The sequence below is a fragment of the Gymnogyps californianus genome, chromosome 7 (assembly GCF_018139145.2).
Source record: "Gymnogyps californianus isolate 813 chromosome 7, ASM1813914v2, whole genome shotgun sequence".
Taxonomy (NCBI): Eukaryota; Metazoa; Chordata; class Aves; order Accipitriformes; family Cathartidae; genus Gymnogyps; species Gymnogyps californianus.
This window is the reverse complement of record NC_059477.1, coordinates 33,267,924-33,290,835: the sequence shown is the minus strand read 5'-3', so window position 1 is coordinate 33,290,835 and position 22,912 is coordinate 33,267,924. Positions and strand designations below refer to the sequence as shown.

The window sequence follows — 22,912 nt, the reverse complement described above, 5'->3', positions numbered from 1 at the left end:
TTCCAGGGCATAGTAGCTTAATTCTTTATCTATTTAAATTTACCTCCAACTCGGCGATAGTATAATCACTAGATACCTGCTTTTAGCTGAAGTGGTCTTGAAATATTTAAATTGTGCAACGTTCGTGTAGAGACAGACGCATGCTGCACAGCCTGTCAGCCCAGTGCTACGCTGAGCTTACCCTCTTCAAAACTCTGTGGCTGCAGTTGCAACTTCGTTGAATTGAAATACTATAATAGGGAAGAATTCTATGGGATGTTGGCAGTGCGATTTAGTGGCTGTCAGCAGTGTGCTCCCCTTTTTTTCTTAAGTCAGTCTCAAACAGTTTTAATCTGCAGCAGTTTGTGTTGAATGCTTATGAATACATCCTTTTTTCTTCCTGCTTGTGAATTTTTTTTTTTCCTACAAATTCAGTCACCTGGAATAAATGTCCTTTCCGCAAGGCAAGGATAGATGTACAGAAAATGTTCTGCCTTACTCATTTAAAAAAGTTCCTTTTGCATAATTCTGTATTACATCAACCTCAAGATGTAACCATGCTTGCCTTTTTTTTTTTTTTTTAAAAAAAAAAAGAGGCTATGGCAAGGCTGTTCCAATCTAATGAGAGTTCAGAAATGGATGACAAAAGCTTCATGTATTTTGCTTAAATGTATCAAATAATTGAGGCCGCTCTGGAGCGGGATTGTTTGTTTTTCAGTAAGGTCATTAGAAATCTAACCTTGTAGGTTAAGAATAGCTTAAAAAATCAATAATTTGTGTGCTATTTAGATGTTTTTAAAACTTTACTCCAGAAAGTTCTTATGAATTCAAGAACTGTATAGCCTGAATTCTGCTGGAAGAAATAATGTAGTACCCTATTCTACTGAGTACCATGTAAGTACTTGTAGTTCATAACTTACTGTGCCCAGTTCTGGGCTCCCTGGTACAAGAAGGGTGGGGACATGCTGAAGCAAGTCCAGTGAAGGGCCATGAAGATGATTACAGGCTTGGAGCATCTGATGTGCAGGGAGAGGCTGAGAGAGATGGGGCTGTTCAGCCGCTGAAAGAGACAGCTCAGGGGATCTTAGCAATGTGTATCAATACCTCGTGGGGGAGGTAAAGAAGATAGTCAGACTCTTTCTGTGATGCACAGAGAGAGGACAAGAGGCAGTGGCCACATATTCAAACACAGGAAATTCCATTTCAATGTAAGCAATCCTCTTTACTGTGAGAGTGATCAAACATGGGAATGGGTTGCCTGGTGTGGTGGTAGAGTTTCTGTCCTTGGAAATACTCAAAACCCAACTGGATGTAGCTCAGAGCAGCCTGCTTTGAGCAAGGGAGTTGGACTACAGACATGCAGAGGTCCCTTCCAACCTCAACTAATCTGTGATAATCTCATAACATAGTTAATACTGTTTCGTGTAGGTTTATGCCAGTGCTTTGTACGCTAATTAGTCACTTAATATAAGAACTAAGGTAGACATAGACATCACTGGTTTCTGTTAAGTGCCTTGTCTGAATTTTCCCTCTGTGTTTATTCTGGCATGTGCTAACTGCCAAGAAGTGTTACTGACCTGATGCTTATTTTATGATATTGCAAAGTATTTCTGTTGCTTTAAATGTCTTGTATGAAGGATGATTTTTTTTTCAAGTTTTTATGTTACTTTTCAATCCTATAATGTTCCATGATTTCTCCTTTTATAGTAACATAAAATCCTTTAAGCCCTTGCTAGGTGATGTTGGCTTTAAGTTTTCAACAAATTTTTCAGATGCATCAATTTTGTACCTGCTTACCCTATCTTTAGCTAGTTTGTTAGACTACATATCCTTAGTCCTTAAATATAAAAAGATACCACTTTGAACAAAAAAAAAATTGGTAGTGCCTCGAAATTTGCTACGTTTTTCTAAAAACAACCTTTAAAGTTTCTTAATATTTTTAAAGTTATATTTTTAACTATTCTAGCTGTTGCAGGCAAGACAATTTTTATCCTCTGAAGTGAAGACTTTCCTATTGAATAGTAAATTCCTTCTTGTAATACTCTGTGTCCTTCAGCTGTTCATGAAATTGTGCTGGCTTGGAGCCTAACACTGTTCCAAGAGAAATATGTCTAATTCTGTAGTGATGTAAACTAAGTCACTTGTGTGACTATTTGCTTGACTGTGACCTACCTGTTTGTGGTGTGATGAAAATGTGTTGACTTTTCCTGTGTTCCTAAAAAATCTGAGTGCTATCAGGCAGAAATTATAAATATTTTTAAATGAAATATGTAGACATGAAATTAGTTAAGGTTACTTTAGATTATGGGCAAGTTATGCAGTAATCATTACTGGATAACTATTTTTAGGGCCTTTGCTATGATTGTACTGATGGTATGAGGGAGAAGGTGATAGCTTACTAATGCTCAAATTTGCTGTTTTATCTTTCAGAGCTGTTGAGTCCCAGAGTGAGGGACAGTGCACCCCAGTGGACTCCCTGTGGCGACGTTACAGTGAATTTGAGTTGTTGAGGAATTATTTGTCAGTTACCTATCCACATATTGTTGTTCCACCTTTGCCAGAAAAAAGGGTAAGGAAGCTGAGGCTGCAGCTTGCTTTGTATTGTTTGTTATTTATTTACTATTAACACTTTTCTGTTTAAACAGGCTGACTTTGTTTGGCATAAGCTATCAGCAGATAACATGGATCCAGATTTTGTGGAAAGAAGAAGAATTGGTTTGGAAAACTTCTTGTTACGTGTGGCTTCACATCCTGTTCTTTGCCAAGATAAAATCTTTTATTCATTTTTAACACAGGTATAGTAAAGTGATGTGCTTTCTAAATACGTTCTCTAATGATTATTTATTTAAGATATTGTCCTTTTGCTCTTCTCTCCCATTGACCCATAGCTTCTTCTGTGTCTAGAAGAAGGATAGACAACGTGAATAGACTTGAGGTGGAAAAGGCTTGTCCATCTAAAAGCTTCTTAACAGCCCACTGCAGTTGTACAATTGGCCTTCTAATGTGCCTTATGATTTTCTTCCAGTCTAGTTTTAAGGCTCCTAAGAGAGAATTTCCACCTCTTTGGAACAGAATATTGGGAACTTAATGTGTGTTGGTTGGGAAAGCTTCCCTAGGACTAAAGCTGAAATAGTTAGCATGCTATACTGCTGGCTGCAGAGACAGTACTGGCTTCCAATTCACTTTTTGGATAGCCATGGTTTCTTTAGCTTTGCAGTTTGAATCATGATCCATTCATATGTGTCATGGTCCAAAACCAGTACAATATGTTATCACAACAGTTGTGATCCAATTGTCAGCTAAAGCTTTGCATTCTGCAGTTTTCAACTTTAGGAGATGTTGGATGTTTCTTTCTTTCTGTGCTTTGATGAGAGATTCCCAAATAGCGGACTGAGCAGATATGTTTACCGCAGCACAGTATAGTATGTAGATGAACCAGTGTATGGGAACTGAAAACAGTAGACAACCAACCACTATACATGAGTGAGGTGACTGCATGTGCACTGTAAACAGTCACCTGTTCTCTGTATGCTCTCTGCCTCAAGCTGCAAAGGTCCTTGGAGCTGTTGATAATCTAATAGGCAATAGATGATAATTACGCTTCTTTCTAAAGAGCTGAGCTACTTCTGTAGACAAAGCTGAGTGGCTCCTGCCCCCAGTTGATAGAATGAAGTAATTGAGTAGTGAAAAGGAGAGAGTTTTTTGGGGGAGGTTAGTATGTAAGCACAACATAATGACATATTATTCTTAACTCAGATTCTTGGAAAGACATGGGGAGGGTAGCTGAGGCAGAACCCAGGCTTACTGGAGAAGCTCTTCTGATACAGGGACTTGCAAAAGCTGTGGCACTCTTAAATTGCTCTAACTGAACGTTCTTTTCCTGTATTTTTAGGAAGGTGGATGGAAAGAAATGGTGAATGAGACTGGATTTCAGTTAAAGGTAATTATTGTAATTGTTTGTCTCATGACTGCTGTGACACAGAAATACTCCAGCAAACATGTTTTAGGCTATTTATGAAAGGCTGTTTGCTGTTAGAATGAGTTAAAGGCATTGCTTTATGTATAGTTGTAACTACAAAAACCAGTGGTGTTCTTAGCATGTAATAGGTAAGACTTCAGTTGTTAAATTCTCTAGAAGGCTTGTTAATATGTACCTATGTTTGATGCTCAACCTTGTAATTCTGCTAGTAATGTAGAATTATGATCCTTATAAGCTTTAAAACTAATGAACTTTAGCCCATAGCAGTGCTTTTGTATGTTGTCAGTTTAGTTCAGCATCGTTTTAAAGATGGGTGTCACATTTAGCCTGGTTAAGAGGTGCAAGGTGTCCAAAAAAAAAAAAAAAAGTCAAGCAAGGAGATCTGAATTGTAGGACTTCTCTACAAAGATAAGTTGCTGAAAGGGACTAAGACAGATGGATTTGGTGCCCCTTAACTATTTAACAGAATGTGTCTTGAAGTAGTACTATCCTCACTGACATCAGTGAGTTTGTGGCTGGGTAAACTGGTGGAAGACTTGCAGGAATAAATGATCGAGGTCGTGTGTACAGGACAAGAATCCGTGAGAAGCTGATAGATTGCTGGGCTGTGCCTGGAAAAGTTACTATATGGAGACAAATACTGAGCTTTTGTTTCATTGTAACGTGATCAACTAATGAAATCACAACTGAAAACTAGATGGATCATGAAGAATTATTCTGCATAGTGAGAGCTAAAGAAAATCACTGCTTCTTTTATCCTCAATGTCCAAGGGACTTTGATACTGACACTTAATGTTGACAATAATTCTCTTCCATCATGGTAGGGCTGGCATATTGCTAGTATTCATAATGCAAAAAATTTAATGCTCTCAAGCTGTGTTTTCCTAGTCAACGCATCTTTATTTCAGCTTACACTCATAGGCGTTCAGAAAGTTTGTACTGGCAGGGTATGTTCAGGAGTACACACAACTGTGTGTGTATGAAAGAAAACTCATAGCAGAATGCTGGGAATATTTGCCCACCTGAAACCATATTGTAGATTAAATGAGAGATGAGCAAGTCCTGTTTTTCCTTCTAGATTTGATTGTGTGTATAGTTTTCCTTTTACAGTTTCTGTTTCCTTAGGAAAGAAAAATAACTTCTTGCAAAAGCCTGGGAAAAAGCATCTTTCCTTTATTCAACATCTGAAGTATAAACCCCTCAAGATTGGAGGTTACTTAGCACTGCACTGGAGGACAAACCTCTATTCACTACATGTCTTAGACTAGAATCAGACTACTGGTTTATGTGCTGCTGCTGTCTCTGCTGCTGATGCATTAAAGCAGGATGTGTCTTTTGTCCCAAAGGGTTTGAACCAGGCTAACTAAACTTTAAATTAGGCATTAATGCAGTGTAGCATGTTATAGTTGAATGTTGATGTTGGAGACTGTTTACTCTGCCAACTGTATCATTAAATCATGCCTTTCCTCCCTCCCACCCCCAGCACTTAATTTTATTCTTTAAGGGATTTGTCACTTGGGATTTTAACCCTTCCTTTAGGAAGGAGAAAATTCCCCTCTCTCTTTAGTTTACTTAAACGATTATAGGATCATAGTAGGAATTGACTGTCTGAAAACTCCTTGACTGTACCTCATTTGATGGGGAGTTCATCTCTAAAATGCTTGTGCATATTAGTCTTAAATCAAGTTTAAGACTGGACAGACATTTTTCTAACAGCATAACTCTGGTGCAAATGCTCAAAAGTGGTGTGTGGAGTTACTGTGCTGTTAATGGCAAGAAGGAAATAACCCTGCTTAGACGGTTGAGCATTGGCAGGATCTTGGTTCCTGCCTGACAGTGCTTGTATACTTACTGAACTCTTCCTTCGGAGCACGACATGTGTCTGTAACAAAAGGCAAAAACTTGCCCTGTAACTGTAATGTAGGAAGTGATCCTTTTCAAGTGTAAACCTGTTGAATGTGCGTGCTGTCCCGACAAACTCGAATGGCTTTGATGCCTGCTGTTTGAACATAAATACAGTATTTTGTGAAATAGCTACATACAGGGAAGGACTCTGATTTAATGTCAGTGTATCTAGGTGGTGTTTGTACTGTTAGAGAATGTGTGAGGAGTACACACAGGTGCGTCTGAACGACCTGAAATCTAACTGGCTTGTGTAATGACTTGTGGGGATAGAGCAGTGGAGGTCCAAGGCCATACAAGCCTGTGGAGCACTCTAAATAAACACAACGCCTGGGCTGGGAGTTGGAGTTACTGCAGTGTTTTGTGTTCCTTGTGCTATCTTGGACATGCTTCCCCATGCTGCCTTTGTCTTCCCTTTGCAAGATATTCTTAGTGGAGTGCTGCATGTAGCGGTAACAATGAACCTGTTTTCTTCCAATATCAGTCAGTCTTAGTCTTGCAAGTTTCATTCACTTACCTTTCGGTTTGTGGATTGTGTTTTGTATTGGTGGTTCAGTGACTGGAAGGAGGACAGCTAAAGTTAGCAAGATTTCCATTAGTACCTCTCATCCTAGGTGCAAGAAAGAAACTGCTTTTCCCTCAACTTGGATGCTCTCCTAAGTGTCCTCCAGATATGGAGGTGGTTCCAGGTGAAAGGAACTTGCAGTGATATTCAAATATGGGTATCTTCTGCTCAGCCTCAGTGCAGTGGAAGGTGGAACAGTCTCAAACCGTGCCTGTCTCTTCTGTAGACGTTATTGAAAGGGCCCTAAAGGAAGGACTCCATTCTTGGTTTGGGAAAACACACTGTGTTCCCTTCACTGTCAAATTCAAAATAGCTCTTCAAGCTCCAAGCTGGCTGTAACTGCACAAAATATTCCTGTGTCATATACCAGCACTAACAAATACTGCTGAAGTAACTTCCTGCTAGCAGTTGTGGCACAGTCCCTTAGCTAAAAGAGTACACTCTAGGAAATCTATACACCTCACAAGATGTGTTCATTTATTATTCTTTCAATGAAGAGGGATGTTTTGATCAAAAGTAAACTCCAGCCATTTTCCCTGAGTTGGAGTTTTCATACAGTATAGATGAGCCCTGAGTGAGCTGTATGTAAAATGCCATATAGAAATGAAAAGTGGTGGTAATGTGGGACCTCTGTGGATGAGGCTGGGATATCTCATCTGTGTTGGTGTCTTACTAAGAGTAAATACCTGTTGCACAGTTTAACGTTCAATTAAACTAAAAAAAACCCCACAAACTCCCTAGAGATTCCGTACTGCTGTTGCAGTCATTGGTAAACCAACATCTCAAAAAGTAAAGTAGCCAATTACCTTTTTAATTAGGTATTGAACTTTCTTCTGTAGAGATTTATATATGCTATGATATAGAAAAGAACATTGTATTAAAAATAGCTCTATCGTGATATACAAATTACATATTTTCTGTAAAGCAAGTCATAAAATAAGAGAACACCATATATAAGATTTTGATTTCACTGGGGAACTGTTCCTAGTCATAAAGAGCATGTAGAGGTCACTCTACCACCGGTTTTATTTGGTTTGAAAAATATAAAATAGTTTGTCCATATGGTCTTATGTTACCTAATTGCTTCATCTAAAAAGAATGTAGGGCTGTGTATCTTAACTCCATGATTTGTGTAACATTTTAAGAAGGGACTATTTTTGTGGGATTTGGATTATACCAGCTTAATTTTAGTGGATACTGTTTACATCCTAGTTCACAAAAATAGCTTAGTTTTTTGACTTTTTAATAAAAAAATCTGACATGCAGGGCAGCTAGTGTCAACTTGTTCAATGTTTGAAGATTTAAATGTGCCAGGAAGGCAGGATTTTTTTCTAATGGTGCTGCCAGAAGGCTGAGATTTTTTTTGTCACTGGAATTTAATTGCATTAAATTAACAAAGCTTTTTTTCCCCTCTTTTCAGGCAGATTCCAGATTAAAAGCTCTTAATGCAACATTCAGAGTGAAAAACCCAGACAAGTAAGATTCCACATCCTTCTTCCCTCCCTTTCCCTTTTTCAGTTACAACTGTAACTTTAGATGACAGAATATTCTATCTTCTTAGAATAAATTCAGAAAAGAAAAATCATCTTTCTGCACTTCAAATCTTAACAGAAGCCCAGTAAGGAGGTAGTGTGAAAAGGTTTGATAAATCCTGTTTCTAGGAGCAGGAAACATTCAGAAAAATGCCATCACTTTATGCAAAATGAGTCTTTCATTTTAGCTAGATCAAAAGGAAGGGACAACAAAAAAAAAAAAACAGACCCAGAAAAAGAACCTCTTAATATTTGTTTGCAAAGAAATCTTTCCAAGCATGAACAGAATACAGATTGATAGTAGGTCTTTCCAAAAATCTGCTAGTGTACAATTCTGGATGCATGCACCCTGGTGTTGTAGTTCATAGTTCTCTTCAAGCTGCCAACTTTCACAGATGCTTTTGGAAGTCCAGAGGTCAGTTCAGCTCTGTTGCAGTTTAGGAAGCTCTGGGACAGGCACTAGAGCAATCTGCTGGATCGAAAAACTGGTCAGAAGTGTAAGGGTTTGTAGCAGGAGGTTCATCACACCCTAGGTGATGTGAGGAGGGTAAAATGAGAGTTTCTGCAATAGTTAGAAACATTAGGGTGCAGCAATAGGGTCAAGAGATGTTGCTGTTTGCCATCAATAAGCAAGAGACCTGTATGAAGTGCCCTTCTGGGTTCATCTGCTGTCCAATAGTGGCAATAGGAGATGCTATTTAGGGAGAGTCCATGTGCCTGACTGCTTTCTGTTGTTTGTTCCCTTTGTACTTCCCTAGCATCTATGGGTATTGTGTTAAGGATGTTAGGGGGCACATACTTTTCTAAACCTCTTTATAGACTTACCTGTGAATTAATCCAGTCCCTCCTTTTTTATTGTGTTTGCTTTTATAGCCTTCTGTGACAGCAAGGAAGCTTTTAGCTAGGGTTTAATATAAAAGATAACATTCACGAATGAGATCAAAAGACAGCAATTCTCTCAGTAGCTACAGGTGAAATTGGCCCCTTGTTTGAATGCTTCATCCTCCATCATCTTTGTCTGTGGCTAGCAGGAGTTAGCTTTTCCTGCTTTCACGGCAGGGAAAGTTTGCTGGTAGTCTGCCTATAGGCATAGGTGGGCAAGACTGGTTAAGGCTGAGATGAGGAATATACTGTTATCTTTCGAGGTAACTTAATGTTTCAGAAAGCAAAGCTGTTGTGAGAAGTGGCTTGGCAAAAAGCAGGAAAAGAGTTAATACAAGGAAAACATGAGGAAGGGCTTGTAACAAAAACAGTCCCTGAGTGTCTGTCTATCAATAGAGACTTCACAGCACTTAAGAGATATGGCACATGCTTTCTGTTGTATTCTGCCACATATATAGCTTCCAAATTGAACTTTTGGATACAAGTTGTTTAATAAATAACTGATGAGCACAACTTGTATTTTTTTGTAATTTAGGGAGAGCCTTTTAGCATAGCATGTGTGGCCCTAACAGGAGGAATAGTGCCTTGCTCTGCCTAGTACACGTAGCTTGAGCTGCCTGGAATCTGATGCCTTGCCCCTCTGCGTTACCTTTGGTACTTGTGTGACTGGGTGATAAAGTGGGTTCAGCAAGCTCACCTTGCTGAAACAAAAGATCTGACTGCTGTGTGGAGTGTAGGCTTTCAGGTTCCTGGACCAGGAAGGGTTCAGGTGAAGAATAGCTGCAACTCCCAGTCCAGATTGCCTCGTGGTCCTGTGGAGCTGCACCCTTCAGCTTAGAGCAATGTGAGGAGCTTTAAACAGCTGAAACGATGCTGCTCTAGTAGTTCAAATATAGACTGGAAACTAAACCTCCTCCTGTGGGAAGCAATTAATATCTTTAATGATGGAATTATATCGTGATAAAAATGTGGTATTTGGTACTCAGAGGTAAATTTGTATCTACTGCAGACCTCTCTAATTTGGCCTCATGGCACCTATCCTCTTGTTCTCTTTCTGTGCTTTAATCAAAATAGTAGCTTTCTTCTGGGTGAAAGCTTTCTTTAGAAAACACTAAATCCTTTCCTAAGGCAGAATTAAAAAAAAGTAACTCTCCTTTTTTTTTTTTTCCTGGTTCGTTGGACAAGTGGCTTGTTCTTTAGCGAACAGTTCTGTTCTTGTAATATCTTCCTTCAGAAAACAGGAAAATGGTACTGCCCTCCCTGTTGTAGGAAGGAGTACTGCAGAGTAAAATGCACTAAGTAAATAACTTATATTGAAATGCTTTCTACTGTAAATGAAATTTTCTTCTTTGCCATTACTGTAAAAGATAGTTTTGAGAAGAAACCTGGTGGTGATCCTACAGAAATGTGACCTGATCTGTTCTTCATTTGTGTCTGAAGTTCTACTTAATAGCTCAATTAAATATCTAGACTGTTGGTAATGTTGCAGAACCAGTAAAACCAAGTGAAAAGCGCTAGTTAAAAAAGCCTTAGTTACTGAGTGCCAAAACTGTGTCTTGTTTCACACTTCTACTGTTACGATGCACTGGAAAGTAAACATCCCTTTGTGTGCTTCACCAAACTCAGTTTGGAAATTACTTTATGTAATTTTTTTACATAAGCAATGAGTACAACTTAACCAAATACTTGAGAAATAAACCTTTGATCTGCAACACCACCCATCTCTTAAAAACAGTTTTTCCTGAAAAATTGTATTTGTAAAATTTTCAACCTTCACAGAAGATTGGGCAAAAAGTAACATTGCTTTGGTTTATGCTTTTCTGAGACAATAAAAGGAAGACAGCTTGGTTCTGAAGTAGTAAATTTTTTTTATTATTATTTTATTTTTTAATGGAGGAGGAATTGGCATGGGGAGAAGATGTATTGCTGCTGGAGTCCAGGATACTGAAAGTCCTCTTAGGTTCTTGACTCTTGCCTTCAGGGAGTACGGCATTCCTAAAAGCTTTCTTGCCACAAAACAGGATAAATAAAACTTTTCATTTTAAATTTGTGGAGTCGAAAGGGGAGTCTTCCTGAGCTGAAGGCATGCTTTTTAATCTTCTGTTTTTAGTTCAATTATTTCAAATATCTTCAGTGTACGTGTCTGCAGCTGTCCGACATGCAGCCCTGGTGCATATTTTATAAAGTGTAAACTGAAAAGATTGCTCTCTAAACCCCACTGTGCAGATCAATGACTATATTTATTTTTCCCATACAGTTTCTCTGCTGGCTTTTAAATCTTTTTATGTACTTTAACCCTGTGTGTGTCATAATCTTATAAAAGATGCTCCTTGGAGATCAAAAATGCTAGAAATGGTAATAAAGCTTATACTTCCTGAATGTAAGGAGGAGAATATTTTAGGGGAAGACTTCCTGACAGGGGAAGAAGAGGTGTTAAATGAAAAACCCTGGAATTTCATACTTGGTCACCCAAAACAAGCGACCTGACTCATTTCAGTAAGACCTCTTGGGTACAAACTGTTCTGAAATACAAAGCCTGACTGTGTGCCTGTGGTTGGAGGAGGGATGAAGTTTTTATGCTTGCACATCAACCTGGAAGGCTAATCTTAGTCTCCCATTCCTTAATTCTAGTTGTGTTCTTCTATGTTATTTATTTATTTTCAGATTATTGTTTAGTAATTTAGGTAAAGCTGTTCCTGACTTCCCATCTGGATGAAACACCTACTTTGGTACACAAGAATGTCATGAGTTAGACTTGTGTGTAGTTGGTAGGGTTTACGTATGCAGAAGTGGCTGTTGCTCTGGCTTAATTGGTTACCTGTCACTAGCAAAGCTGTGGCAGCTGCCTCTGCTTCGTGATTAGGATGAGCTAAATGTATCAACTTAAACTACCACCAAGGCTTAACTGGGGTAGCGGATAAAATGCCTCTTTCCTTCAGTAGTGGCAGGCCAGCATGGTCACTTGCAGTGGGTTACCTGACTGGTACCTTGTTAAGCTGTAGTGACTTGATGGCTTTTAGCCATGTGTGACTCCGGTGCAGGTACAGGTCTCAAAAGGGTTTCATATATAACTAGTAACAGTTACCGTACGGCTTATCCTTAGAGGAAGTGTGATAATTGTGAATGCTTCCTTGAACTTCTGAAATGCTATACTTAAAGCTGGCTAGATGGCAGCTTGAAAGCAAAGTATCTTTGTCAGGTCAGAAATGTGAACACATTTATTAAGAAGTATTTATGCTTCAGCAGATTTTGGCTTTGTACTTATTTGAAGCTTTCCTATTCGCTCATGCTTGCTTTTATAAATCCCATTTTTAAAAAAACCCAACACAATGATATAGTAATTTCAGTTAACTTCGTATATTTCATAAAAATTTAGCTTTTAAATTGTTCTGAAACTTCATCATTTACATAAGAAAAAATAGCAGTTATGCAAGTGTTGGGTTGTTCGCTTCAGGGAAATTAAACTCTGTAGTCACTTCTTTAGGAGTCTTCAGCTAGTTCCACCTCAACATAATCCAGGCTCCGTCTCGCTGGCTGTAGCATTGTGGTTCTATCTTGCATTCTGTGAAAGCTTGCTTTCATGATGGCTAATGATGTACTATCTGTTTCCTGCTCCCAGGAGATTTACTGAGCTAAAACACTATAGCGATGAACTGCAGTCTGTCATATCACACCTTCTGCGAGTCAGAGCTGTAAGTATTTCCCATGTGTGTCGTGACAAATAGTATAATTTATTTTTAAGGCAGTATTTCTTATTTAGTCAAGAGAACTGGTATATGTGCTCTAGAATAAAGGCAGTTTTGCCTGAGAGAGTCTGGCTCTGGAGTGTGGGGCAGGAGGTGGCAAGGAGGGGGTACTGACTTAGTACAGATTTGGGGGATAAAGAGTTACAAATGTGATGGCTGAGTTTGACAGTCATTGGAGGGGCAGACACATGTATGTTGCTAATCTGCCCTCTCCCCTGATGGTCACGTATCAGAGGGAGGTGTTTTAAAGAGGATCGAGATGTCTGCTTCTCTCTACTCAGCAGACAAGTTGCTTTTGCTGGATGTCTGGGCTGGGAAGGGCCCCAAAACACAGTTTTCTGGTCAGACATATAATACTTTGTTTTCCAGACCTTGTAGTATGAATCGTGTATGCTTCCCAGCACACTTTTTTCTTTTTTTGGCTTGTTCTTCAGTCTGTAATGAATAATGTTCTTTCTAATGAAGAGAACAATTATGTCATGCATCAAGATACTCTATGGCTTGAGAATGGAAGATTTTTTTTAAAGTCACACAAAGGAAATAGGAAATTACAATTCCAATAATGAGGAGCATGATACTGCTTTTTAGTATGTTCAACAGGGATTTAACTTTTGATGGAAACTGTGCGGCAGAGAGGATGGTAATGGATTGCCCTGTTGAGCTGAGGTTCTTGAGAGGATTAATCCCCGGTGTTCTACCGACACTGCCTTTTTCCCAGGGCTGTATGTGCGTGAGATCTGTTGGGCAATTTGCTTACGTTTCCTTTTTACTGCTTTGACAGAGCAATAATGGTAACTCTTACCTAACTTCAATCTCATTCATTGGTACATCACAATTATAAGGGCATTATCTGGGTTACAAGTCACACTGTAGAGTGTACACATGGTCTTCTGAGGTTGTTGCCAGCATCGCAGTGCTGGCTGCAGCAGGTACTGACTCTCCAAACAGCTGAAATGACATATCTAGCTTGAGCAATAAGTTCTGCAATGGATAGAGCTCATTTCCTTTCATTCGTTTCACTGAGCTGGATGGAAAAATCAAGTCACTTGTTAGAATTTTACTGAAGCTTTCCCTGCAGTCTTGGTGACAGGATGGACTTTTGTCTTGCCATCTTTATGTTAAATAAGCAAGTGTATATATAAATTTGGCATTATTCAGATAAAGGAGGCTATGCCTTACATCTGGTTATCAAAAACTGAAGGTAACTTGATTATTTGTGGTCTCCATAGGCATATCCTATACATGAGTGCTTCCAAAGAAATACTTGAAATGTTACTTTTCAATATAGCCTTGATTGTGACTTCAGTCTTCAAAGACTTTAACGCTGTTGATTTTTCCTTCAGTAGTGAAGTAGTTGATTTTTCCTTCAGATGAGATTTAGGCCTAATCTTGTTTACCTAGGAAAAGTATTAAGGCTTTAGCTTGAAGTTTGTATTTGGGTTTTCACAAAGCCATTGCACTTAATGTTGATGACCAAAACCTGACTCTAAAATGTTTTAGAGGGTAGCAGACCGGCTATATGGTGTCTATAAAGTCCATGGCAACTATGGAAGAGTATTCAGGTAAGAGTTCATACAGTTTTTAAATATATACATAGATGTGGAGAGAGAGAGAGAATTTGTTGGTTATGTTGTTATGCTTTTGAAAAGTATATCTGAAACATTTCAATGTCTGCCTTGAAAAACGTCATATTGCAGTACTAATGTGCAGTACTAATGAGATTTCTGTGTTGGATATAGCGATCTCTGGATCTGCTGAGCTTAGTCTCTAGTGGAAGACTTTAGCTTTTTGTTCTGTTTTCCAGACCTTTGGGGCTTTTGTTGTTGCGTTGGCATTCTGTTTCTTCAGGAAGTAACTTACTACCTATTTTCATGCAGTTGTCTCTGAAAAGCTTCTAGGTCCTTTTAAGGGTTAAAAATCAACAACTATATCCAATTTTAGTACCTTTTTAAAGTGAATTTGCCAATCATTTTTTGATTTATATAAGTGAATTGCATGCTCAAGTTTTCCATCTCACTGGAGAATTAAAGAATCTAAACTTCTGGTTAAGGGAAACCTCCTGCTTCTACACACTGTTCAAGTGCTAAATTTAATTCTCTGGGTTAATGGATTGCAGATGTCTTTCTCATTGGGGGTTTTAAAGTGAAATTAGGTGTAGTTCTGTAATAACCCAAAGACAAACAAATGTCAACATCAGCAGAGTGGAATGTTTATGAAAAAGTGAAGGACAGAATAGATGCATTAGGCATAAATTATGTGAAATATAAGGGGACCCCCTCCTTTTTTCCTCTAAACAGAGTTGTGGATGTAATTCTTGTAACTAAGAAATCTCATAATGTTTCACAAAGCTGAGAACACAATTAAAATTGCAGTGTACGTACTTGGATGTCCAGAACACGTCTCTTGCTATCTTTATTGTAGCTCTGTTCCCTTCTTTATCTAAATGATCTCCCTAATGTGAATAGGTAGTTGCAGTAATGAGACGGTTGTAAGTTGATATTTTTTGAATGAATAGAACTAAACAGCAGTCTACTATGAAAACAGAAAACAACATACAGCAAACGGTTTCAGGAGCAGTAAAATGCTTGCAAATGTCAAATCCCACCTTCTGGTTTTTGGAATGAGAGGCTTCTGTCTGATGTGTTGCGAGTCTGGAAAGCTTAGTTTCTTCTTGATGAGCATGTTAGACCAAATTCTGTTTTAGAAAGTTCCCTCTTTTTTGTTTGTTTTGTTTTTTCTTCCCCCTGTTTATTTTAAGTGCTAGGGTTTTTTGGGGTTGTTTTTTTCCTTTTTTAATTGAGTTTTACCTATTTAAACAAGACTCTTTCTGCTCAAAACCAATCCGAAACTAAGTATATTTGTGAGGATGAGTTTAGGTGTCAGGGGCAATTGTTTAAGAGTGCTGTAAATAGCCTTGCCACATTGTCAGTGTTGCTCCTTAGAGGAAGAAAACAGTTTGGCCAAGTCTAACTTTGAGGCAGTTTCCATTCAGGTGTCACCTGGAAAGAAACTATATACAGGATGCAGCTTATTAACTTCCCTTACCCTTCATGTGTGATGTTGTTTCTCGTTTGTTTTTCCTACAGTGAGTGGAGTGCAATAGAAAAGGAGATGGGGGATGGGTTGCAGAGTGCTGGCCACCACATGGATGTGTAAGTACTGACTGAATATCTGATAGTTTGATGTAAGCCAGATGTAGAACTCTCCCTCTTTCCTCTCTTTTCCCTCAACCCCGAAGTACATACAAGTAGAGTACCGAGAAAGTTGGGGGTGCGTTGTTTTTAGGTATACAGTGTTTCTGTGACTTGGATGCAGGCACAATTTTAGCATCCGTGTACTGTATTAAGTAGCTCAAAAGGTCTCAGGAGGACCAGAGGGGTTTCTTTTTTTATTATTATTTTGAAATTGTAGAAGTGTTTGGAATTCTTCCAGTTTTTCTTTTAAGCTACTATGCCAGAAACTGGTGGAATACAACTTTAATGTACTGCAGACCTGATGAGATCCGTTTGGTTTTGATAGCAGCATTCTGTACCATGCAGTAAATGGTACACAGATTTGGACTTAATTACAGAGAGTTAAGAAATTCAATTAATCAGCACCAAAACTCCAATGAATTCTTGAAACAAATACTGACTGGATGTAATAAAGTAGAGAATCCTCCCTCTTTGCATCCTTAGAGTCAGTTGGCAGAGTATGTGAAGCACAGCCTTCAAAATAAGAGCCTAGCACTTCAGAGTGCTCACAGAAGTGGTATTCTAGGCTCATGCTTTCTGCTTTTCAGGTAGTCATATATAGTGAGTGAAACAGTATAATTTCTCATCACTCTGATTCCTCTTCTGTAATCATGCAGTACAGATAAGCAACAACTCCAGCAAGAGATGGAAGCTGTTTGACACTTCTTCGTACAATATTTTTACTGATAAAGTGTAATTTGTGTGGAAGTAAAGTTATCAGTTTTCGTTTACAGTGCAGATTTACATATGTACTACTGCCTGGTTGTTATTGGTGTTACGCCTTGTCAACTGGAAGGGTTTGAAGAGCCATGCCAAACTCTGCCCTCAGCTACTTCAGAATAATTCTGTTTTTATCAGATCTTTAAGAATTTGAACCCCTCTGAATAATTTATTCACCCTTATGTGTTTGGGCTAACATGGTGGTTTGCACCCAAAAAAAGCTATAATATTTTTGAGGCAGAGGGCTCTGGTGAGAATAAAGAAATGCAGAATGCATTCTGCTTTCAGAAGAAAATAATTGAAGTAGAGGTGAAATACAATGTCAAGCACCTACTACAGTATGCAGAAATTGAAGAGATTATGAAAACATGGTATAATATAGAGGAGTTAAGGAGGCACAAGTAGGTTTTCAGTGGTTCAGATACACCACACTAAGATGTCAAACACCTAGAAATGCGTAACCCAAGTGGGTCTCACTTCTCAGTCAGGAGGCTGAATCCTCTCCCCACATCTGAGATGTTTAATATATCTGTCTGTACCACAGTTAGGGTTAAAGATCCAGAGTAATGGCAGTGAGTTTCTGGGTAACTTTAATCACTGCCTGAAGTCTGAGGTGGCTTTCATTGTCTGTCGTCTCTTCTGCTCTGGTGCTCTCATACAACAATAATCTCTTAGTGGTGCTCTCATACAACAATAATCTCTTAGTGACAATCAAGCAAGAAGCAGCAGCTGTGAGATTCAGGAACTCATTCAGTGACCCATGTGGTCTCCTGCCAGTAAGGTTCATATCTAAGATCTCTTGAAAGTATAACTTACCAGTCCAGTTACCATTCTCATAACATTAGACAGGAGTTTATTGCAACAGAAAGCTACTTCAAGAAGGTTGCCTAATATAGATGTTAAACTTCAAGACTAATTTAATTATTCTCTATCTACCCCATATGCTGTAGTCTTTACTAGATGTTTATTTAAACTTTTGAGTTGTTATTGTTTAGTATGATCTAAAACTGCTTAATATTTGGAGAAGACATCCCAAAGCCTCTCTGGGTATGTGCTGTGTAACAGGATGAGGCTTGCTAAAGTGATAGAAAACAACAGAGTATGCTGAGCAAGCTCGACTGAATGGCTGTAATTGTAGCATTTAAAAGATGAAAGAAAAAAATGCCAGACCTTTGACTTCTGTCCTTTATGCTGCTAATGAGTGACCCTTTATCTCTGTATCAACTAGACTGTCATTACAGGTGGAACCAGTCTAAACTAAAACAGGGGTTTAGTTGACAATTCCCACGAAGAGTGGGAATGTGTACCTTTAGAACTTACTACAGTGTTTCTGCTTGAGACTTCCCCTGGTTTGCCTACCTGCTTAGGACAAACCAGTATTTAAACTTCAGCTTAGGCAGTCAGAAATATAGCTTGTCTTACTACTTCTTTTCCAAATCAAACTTAAGTGTCAGTATGAAAACCCTGTCTAGGTAAGGTGGGTTTTTGTTTGGTGGGTTTTTTGTTTTTTTTGAGAGTTGTTCTGCCACAGATGAGCTCTAGCACTGCTCTAAACTTAGAACTTACTTGAAACTGAAATGTGGTCCATCTGCTACCCTGAAAAATCTAACCACTGTACTAAAATTATTGCACTGCAGAACTTAAAAATAGAGAGGGTAAGCCATGTATGACCTGTGTGGCTGCAGGATTTTTTCAGAACAAGTATATTTTTCAACAGTTTGGACTTCTTCCTTACTTTGATTCATGATGTGAATTCTTGTTGTGCCTGGTTTTTTTATCCCTTTTACTTAAACTGATGTGCTGTTGCTGGTCACTTCATATGTTATGCTTATTTATCACCAATAGCCTTGGTAGGGCTTTTTCTGGATGTGCCATGTCTTTTGATTTCACAGAGCATCAAAACAACTCATCTTGCTTGCAAACTTATAAAATTCATGAACAGATGGGCATGTCTACAGCTCTTCCTCAGTCTTCCCATTCTTCCAGTTATTCTGCAAGTAGCCACTCCCTCTTTGAAGAGCCTTAGTTCGCATGCGCTACTGAGCGGGCCTGAGGATAACTTTCAGCAGGAGTGTCTCCCTCAGATGCCTCCCTTAGACCCCTGGGAATCTAAGTGACCTTGTTGTTTCTTTTAGAGCTTGCAGGAGGGATTTCTTGTTCTCTCCCAAGTCACGTTACCAGTTCCCTTTCAGCTTGAGACTCTGCCACTTCTTCCATAGAGCCAGTTACTGGAGAGGCACAGGAAGAAAGGGAAAAACTCAAAGACTTTGCAAAAACTTTAAAGCCAAGAGGTGCTGTAATTAACATTTGGGTCGCATTGTGCTGGTCACTAGACAAGCATAGACATATGCTCGCTTCAGAGAGCCTGCAGCTGTGCAAGGGATTGCCACATACTTGAGAATCCAGACTGAGTTAGCAGAATAGATGGAGGCATTTATGATGGGATCTCATTCATTCTGTTTATCTCCAGTGGCACACGCCCTGTATTGTGGACTAAAGTGGCATCCTATTTCTGTCACTGTGCCAAGTGAGATGGGCAGTTACCTCTTAGCTGTAGGCCTGTCCCTGCAAATGTGTCCAAGCACAGTCATCTTGGTTAGTGAGAACCTATTAAATGCTGTCCAATAAGCAATATAAACTAGAAAAAAAGTGCGCTTTGCCATTTTTAGGAGACATCAGCCTAAATGACAAAACTCTTACTGAATGCAAGAGCTGTGGAGTTTGTCCAAGCCCTTGTCCTTCAGATTTCTCCCTAAAAGGAAGGTTTAAACTTCTTGTTGCTCTGAATTGATATGCCTGATTTACACAGCAGACAAAGCAACAGACTTTCAAGGCGCTGAAGGACTTAATGTCGTGGTGTTCAGAGCACCGCTGTGAGTTCTCTCTTACTCAAGCTGAATAACGAACAATGAAAGCAGCCTCCTTGCTTTTCAGAAGGTATGATGTTCATGTTCCTATGCCTTAATGCTTTAAGCCTTGCAGGACTTTTTTTCTGCACCATGTCTTTTTTGCCTTGGTGCTGCCTATTGACAGTCCACTGAAGAAAAGGAATAAATTGTTTTTCTTTCCTGTAAGAAAAACAGCCTCATCTTCAGCAGGAAACTTATGATAGATCTTGTACTTGTCAAAAGATTCATTGTAGTAACAACCAAAGAAACAGCCCTGCAGGAATGTTTATATTAGCTGATTCAGAGTTTAATTAAAAACAAAGGAAAAACCCTTTTTGGAAGTGCCTTTCACTGTTTTACTTTGTGACTGGTGTTTCTGTCAAACAGGTGTCCTCCCTTGTTACTGTATGCGTGTAGTCCTTAAAGGTTAAATTAAGAAACTTTATATTTAACCATGGCTGTTTTTCACCAGATATGCAGGTTCTATTGATGACATACTGGAAGAAGAGGAGCATTATGCAGATCAGCTGAAAGAATATCTCTTCTATGCAGAAGCACTACGGTATGTATGGAAGTGTATAGCTCAAATGTAAGCTGTAGTCCTTTCCTCTAACACTGTGTTAATGTTGAATTTAGTTTGGTATCTTCTTCTGTTCTCCAAGAAGTGGAAATTTCAATGTTGTGGAATCTTCGTGTTCTCACCTCTTGTTTTGCTTACTCATATTTGATTGCCATGTGGGTGGCAATACAAATTATACCTGAGCTGATCAATAGTGAAATGACAGAAATGTTAAAATCGGTATACTGTGGAAGGTGATGCTGTTTATTCCTCTGGTTACACAGTTTCCTTGGCTTCTGGTAGAATAGTGCCCCAATGTGCTGAAAGCTTCAGCTTTCAAATGAGATAGGCCAAACAGAGCTGCTACAGCCATTACAAATTCGAGCAAGTTTCAAAGTGCCCTATATAACTTTTATCTGCTGTACAGTATTGTGCGTCTAAATACTGATTCTTTTTGGGTTTTTTTTACGTTAGCCTTTATAGGGCAGTCCTCTATTACAAGTGTGGATACAAAAGCAAATTGCTTTATGCTGTAAGATTGTGCCTAAAGCTATTGTGCTCTCCACAGGCTGGCTCTGAACCTCTTGGAGAGGTCCAGTAGTGCTGTAGAGGATCGGGTTGGTGAGTGTGACGGCTGCTGTGCGGGAACCCAGAGCACTAGTAGCCTCTCCTGGGAGACAAATGTGCATCCGGCAGTGGAGTACGGATGTAGCATTGTCAGCCCACGCAGGACTGGGACTTACTGCAGGTGGTCAGAGGAAACTCTCCTCTTTTCCAGATGAAAGGCACTATATGAATCTAGGAGCACAGTTTCTTGTTTCATTATTTAAAGAATAAAATGTGAAGAATTTTGTGATTGACTGATACATTGCTGCTGTGACAGGTACCATCTCCAGGTACCTTTTGTCATAGCTGTGATTTTTCTGTAATGTGTTTTGAATGAAACTATTTTACAGTGGTGTCCTTAAGTAGGTGATAGGGCTTGTATTGCTGAGAGTGTCTTGGAATGAGTCTGAAAAGAGGAGCAGAACACTGCTGTACTAAGAACTTTCTTTATACTTTGATCCAAGCTTGCTTAACTACAGCATTTGCAGAGTTATGCGTTCTGTGATAAGGCTGTCGAATTCGAGCTAGATAAATAACTGAGTGTGCTGCCTGCCAAAAAAAAAAGCACGATGCCATTTGTAAAGTTTAAGTGAGGGGAAACGTAGCAAAACAAAGTATTACGTGACAGGTCTTTCATTACTTACTTTTCAGGGCAGTTTGCAGGAAACACGAACTAATGCAATATGACTTGGAAATGGCTGCGCAGGACCTAACATCTAAGAAACAGCAGTGTGAGGAGCTGGCAACAGGAGTGAGTCTTTTTCCACTGTCTTCTCCAAGATGCCTCTTTTTTAAATTTATTTTTTATTTGAGCCAAGTTACTTAGAATGACATTTAAATGGCACTAACATGCTGGCTGCTGCTTATGAGAAGCAGTATCATATGAGCTGTAGGCATCTGAGGTTTAAAGTAACTTGGTTCTTGGTGACGTAAGCTGTTTGTACCAAACTTCTTTTATTGAATACTGAGCAAGTAAAGGGATGCAGGAAATATGACCTGAGCAGAATAACACAAACAACTCTATCCTAAAGATCAAAACGTTGGGAATTCTGAAAGGCTTCCTCTGCCTTTTTGAAAGGTGGATGTTACTGATATGTTGTGTTAGTCCCTTTCATATGGAAGATAATGTTACTTAAAACATTATGTGAAAGTGGTTAGAATTCTTAATATTGCTCTTGGATCTATTATGTTCTATATGGAACTACTTTATGGCTTTTTTTTTTCTCATACAGAACACAAGACTTAGTTTCTTTCCTACTTCAGTAGGAAAACTGCTCTGAAAGGTTAAGCGTATCAGTGGAATGACTCACTTATGGTCCAGTCTGCAGACTAGCCGTAAAGAGTTTGAACATCAAATTACTTCCTCCCCACTTTGCTCGGTCTAATGTGAGCCACCATACCTCCCATAGCTACCTATCAGTTCATGAAAACTTCATTCATGAAATGGAATTTAAAGCAAAAAATCAGCTGAATAATAGGAATAAGCCCAAATGCTGGTAAAAATCACATAATTTCTTGTGGCTGTGCTCAGGAATCCCAAACCTAGAGTGTCTTTGTTTTTTGTAGACTGTGAGAACGTTCTCCCTGAAAGGGATGACCAGCAAGCTCTTTGGGCAGGAAACCCCTGAGCAGAGGGAAGCCAAGATAAAGGTTCTAGAAGAGCAGATACAGGAAGGAGAAGAACAACTTAAGTCTAAAAATCTGGAGGGCAGGTAAATGGGCTTGACTTTTTCAAACAAAACACAGGGCTTGTCTTAGCAAAAGTCCTTGACTGGATGCTCTTGAAGGTGTTTGCATTTTATAAGTGTTTTTAATATATTCTTGGTGTTTATGAGCTGTCTATAAAAGCTCCTGTCAGCTGCAAGTTGTGAAATAAAGTACAGTACATGCAGTTAGCTTCTGGTCTGAGTGTATGGCTTATGTAAAACCTGATGACTTTCCCAGTTACTGAGCCCACTCTAATGGCTGACTTGCATGCTTTTATGTTCAGCTAGTAATATGTTTAGCAGGTGGGCTTGTAGGTCTGCAGCTGAATAGCCTAAGATTCAAAAGCTGATTTGCTTCAAATACGGTATTTAGTTTGGTTTATGTGTATTGGTCCTGAGCTCATATTCTGCAACTTCTCATATGAGGGACAACCGACTCCTGTTTGAAAAAGATTACAAGTTCTGGTGAGTTGTGTTTCAGTAGCTGCTTCTCGGTGCTCTAATGAAATTTTGTTCAGGAATACAAACATGAAAAATAGGAACTAACATTCCTAAAGCAATGTGATTGTGTCAGAACACGTTCATCATATAACGCAAGGGGTAAACGTGGTATCT

At 39.0% G+C, this 22,912-nt stretch overlaps 1 protein-coding gene across 1 annotated transcript in view; it reads left to right on the top strand.

Moving 5' to 3' along the window:
• The window catches only part of SNX4 (sorting nexin 4), a 34,912-nt gene that overhangs the window by 9,485 nt on the left and 2,515 nt on the right, over nucleotides 1–22,912 (top strand). The window contains 10 exon segments of the mRNA XM_050900427.1: nucleotides 2,410–2,548; nucleotides 2,625–2,774; nucleotides 3,872–3,919; nucleotides 7,846–7,901; nucleotides 12,459–12,531; nucleotides 14,086–14,147; nucleotides 15,672–15,737; nucleotides 19,899–19,988; nucleotides 21,243–21,342; nucleotides 22,158–22,303. Coding sequence (XP_050756384.1) covers nucleotides 2,410–2,548; nucleotides 2,625–2,774; nucleotides 3,872–3,919; nucleotides 7,846–7,901; nucleotides 12,459–12,531; nucleotides 14,086–14,147; nucleotides 15,672–15,737; nucleotides 19,899–19,988; nucleotides 21,243–21,342; nucleotides 22,158–22,303 — 930 coding nt within the window.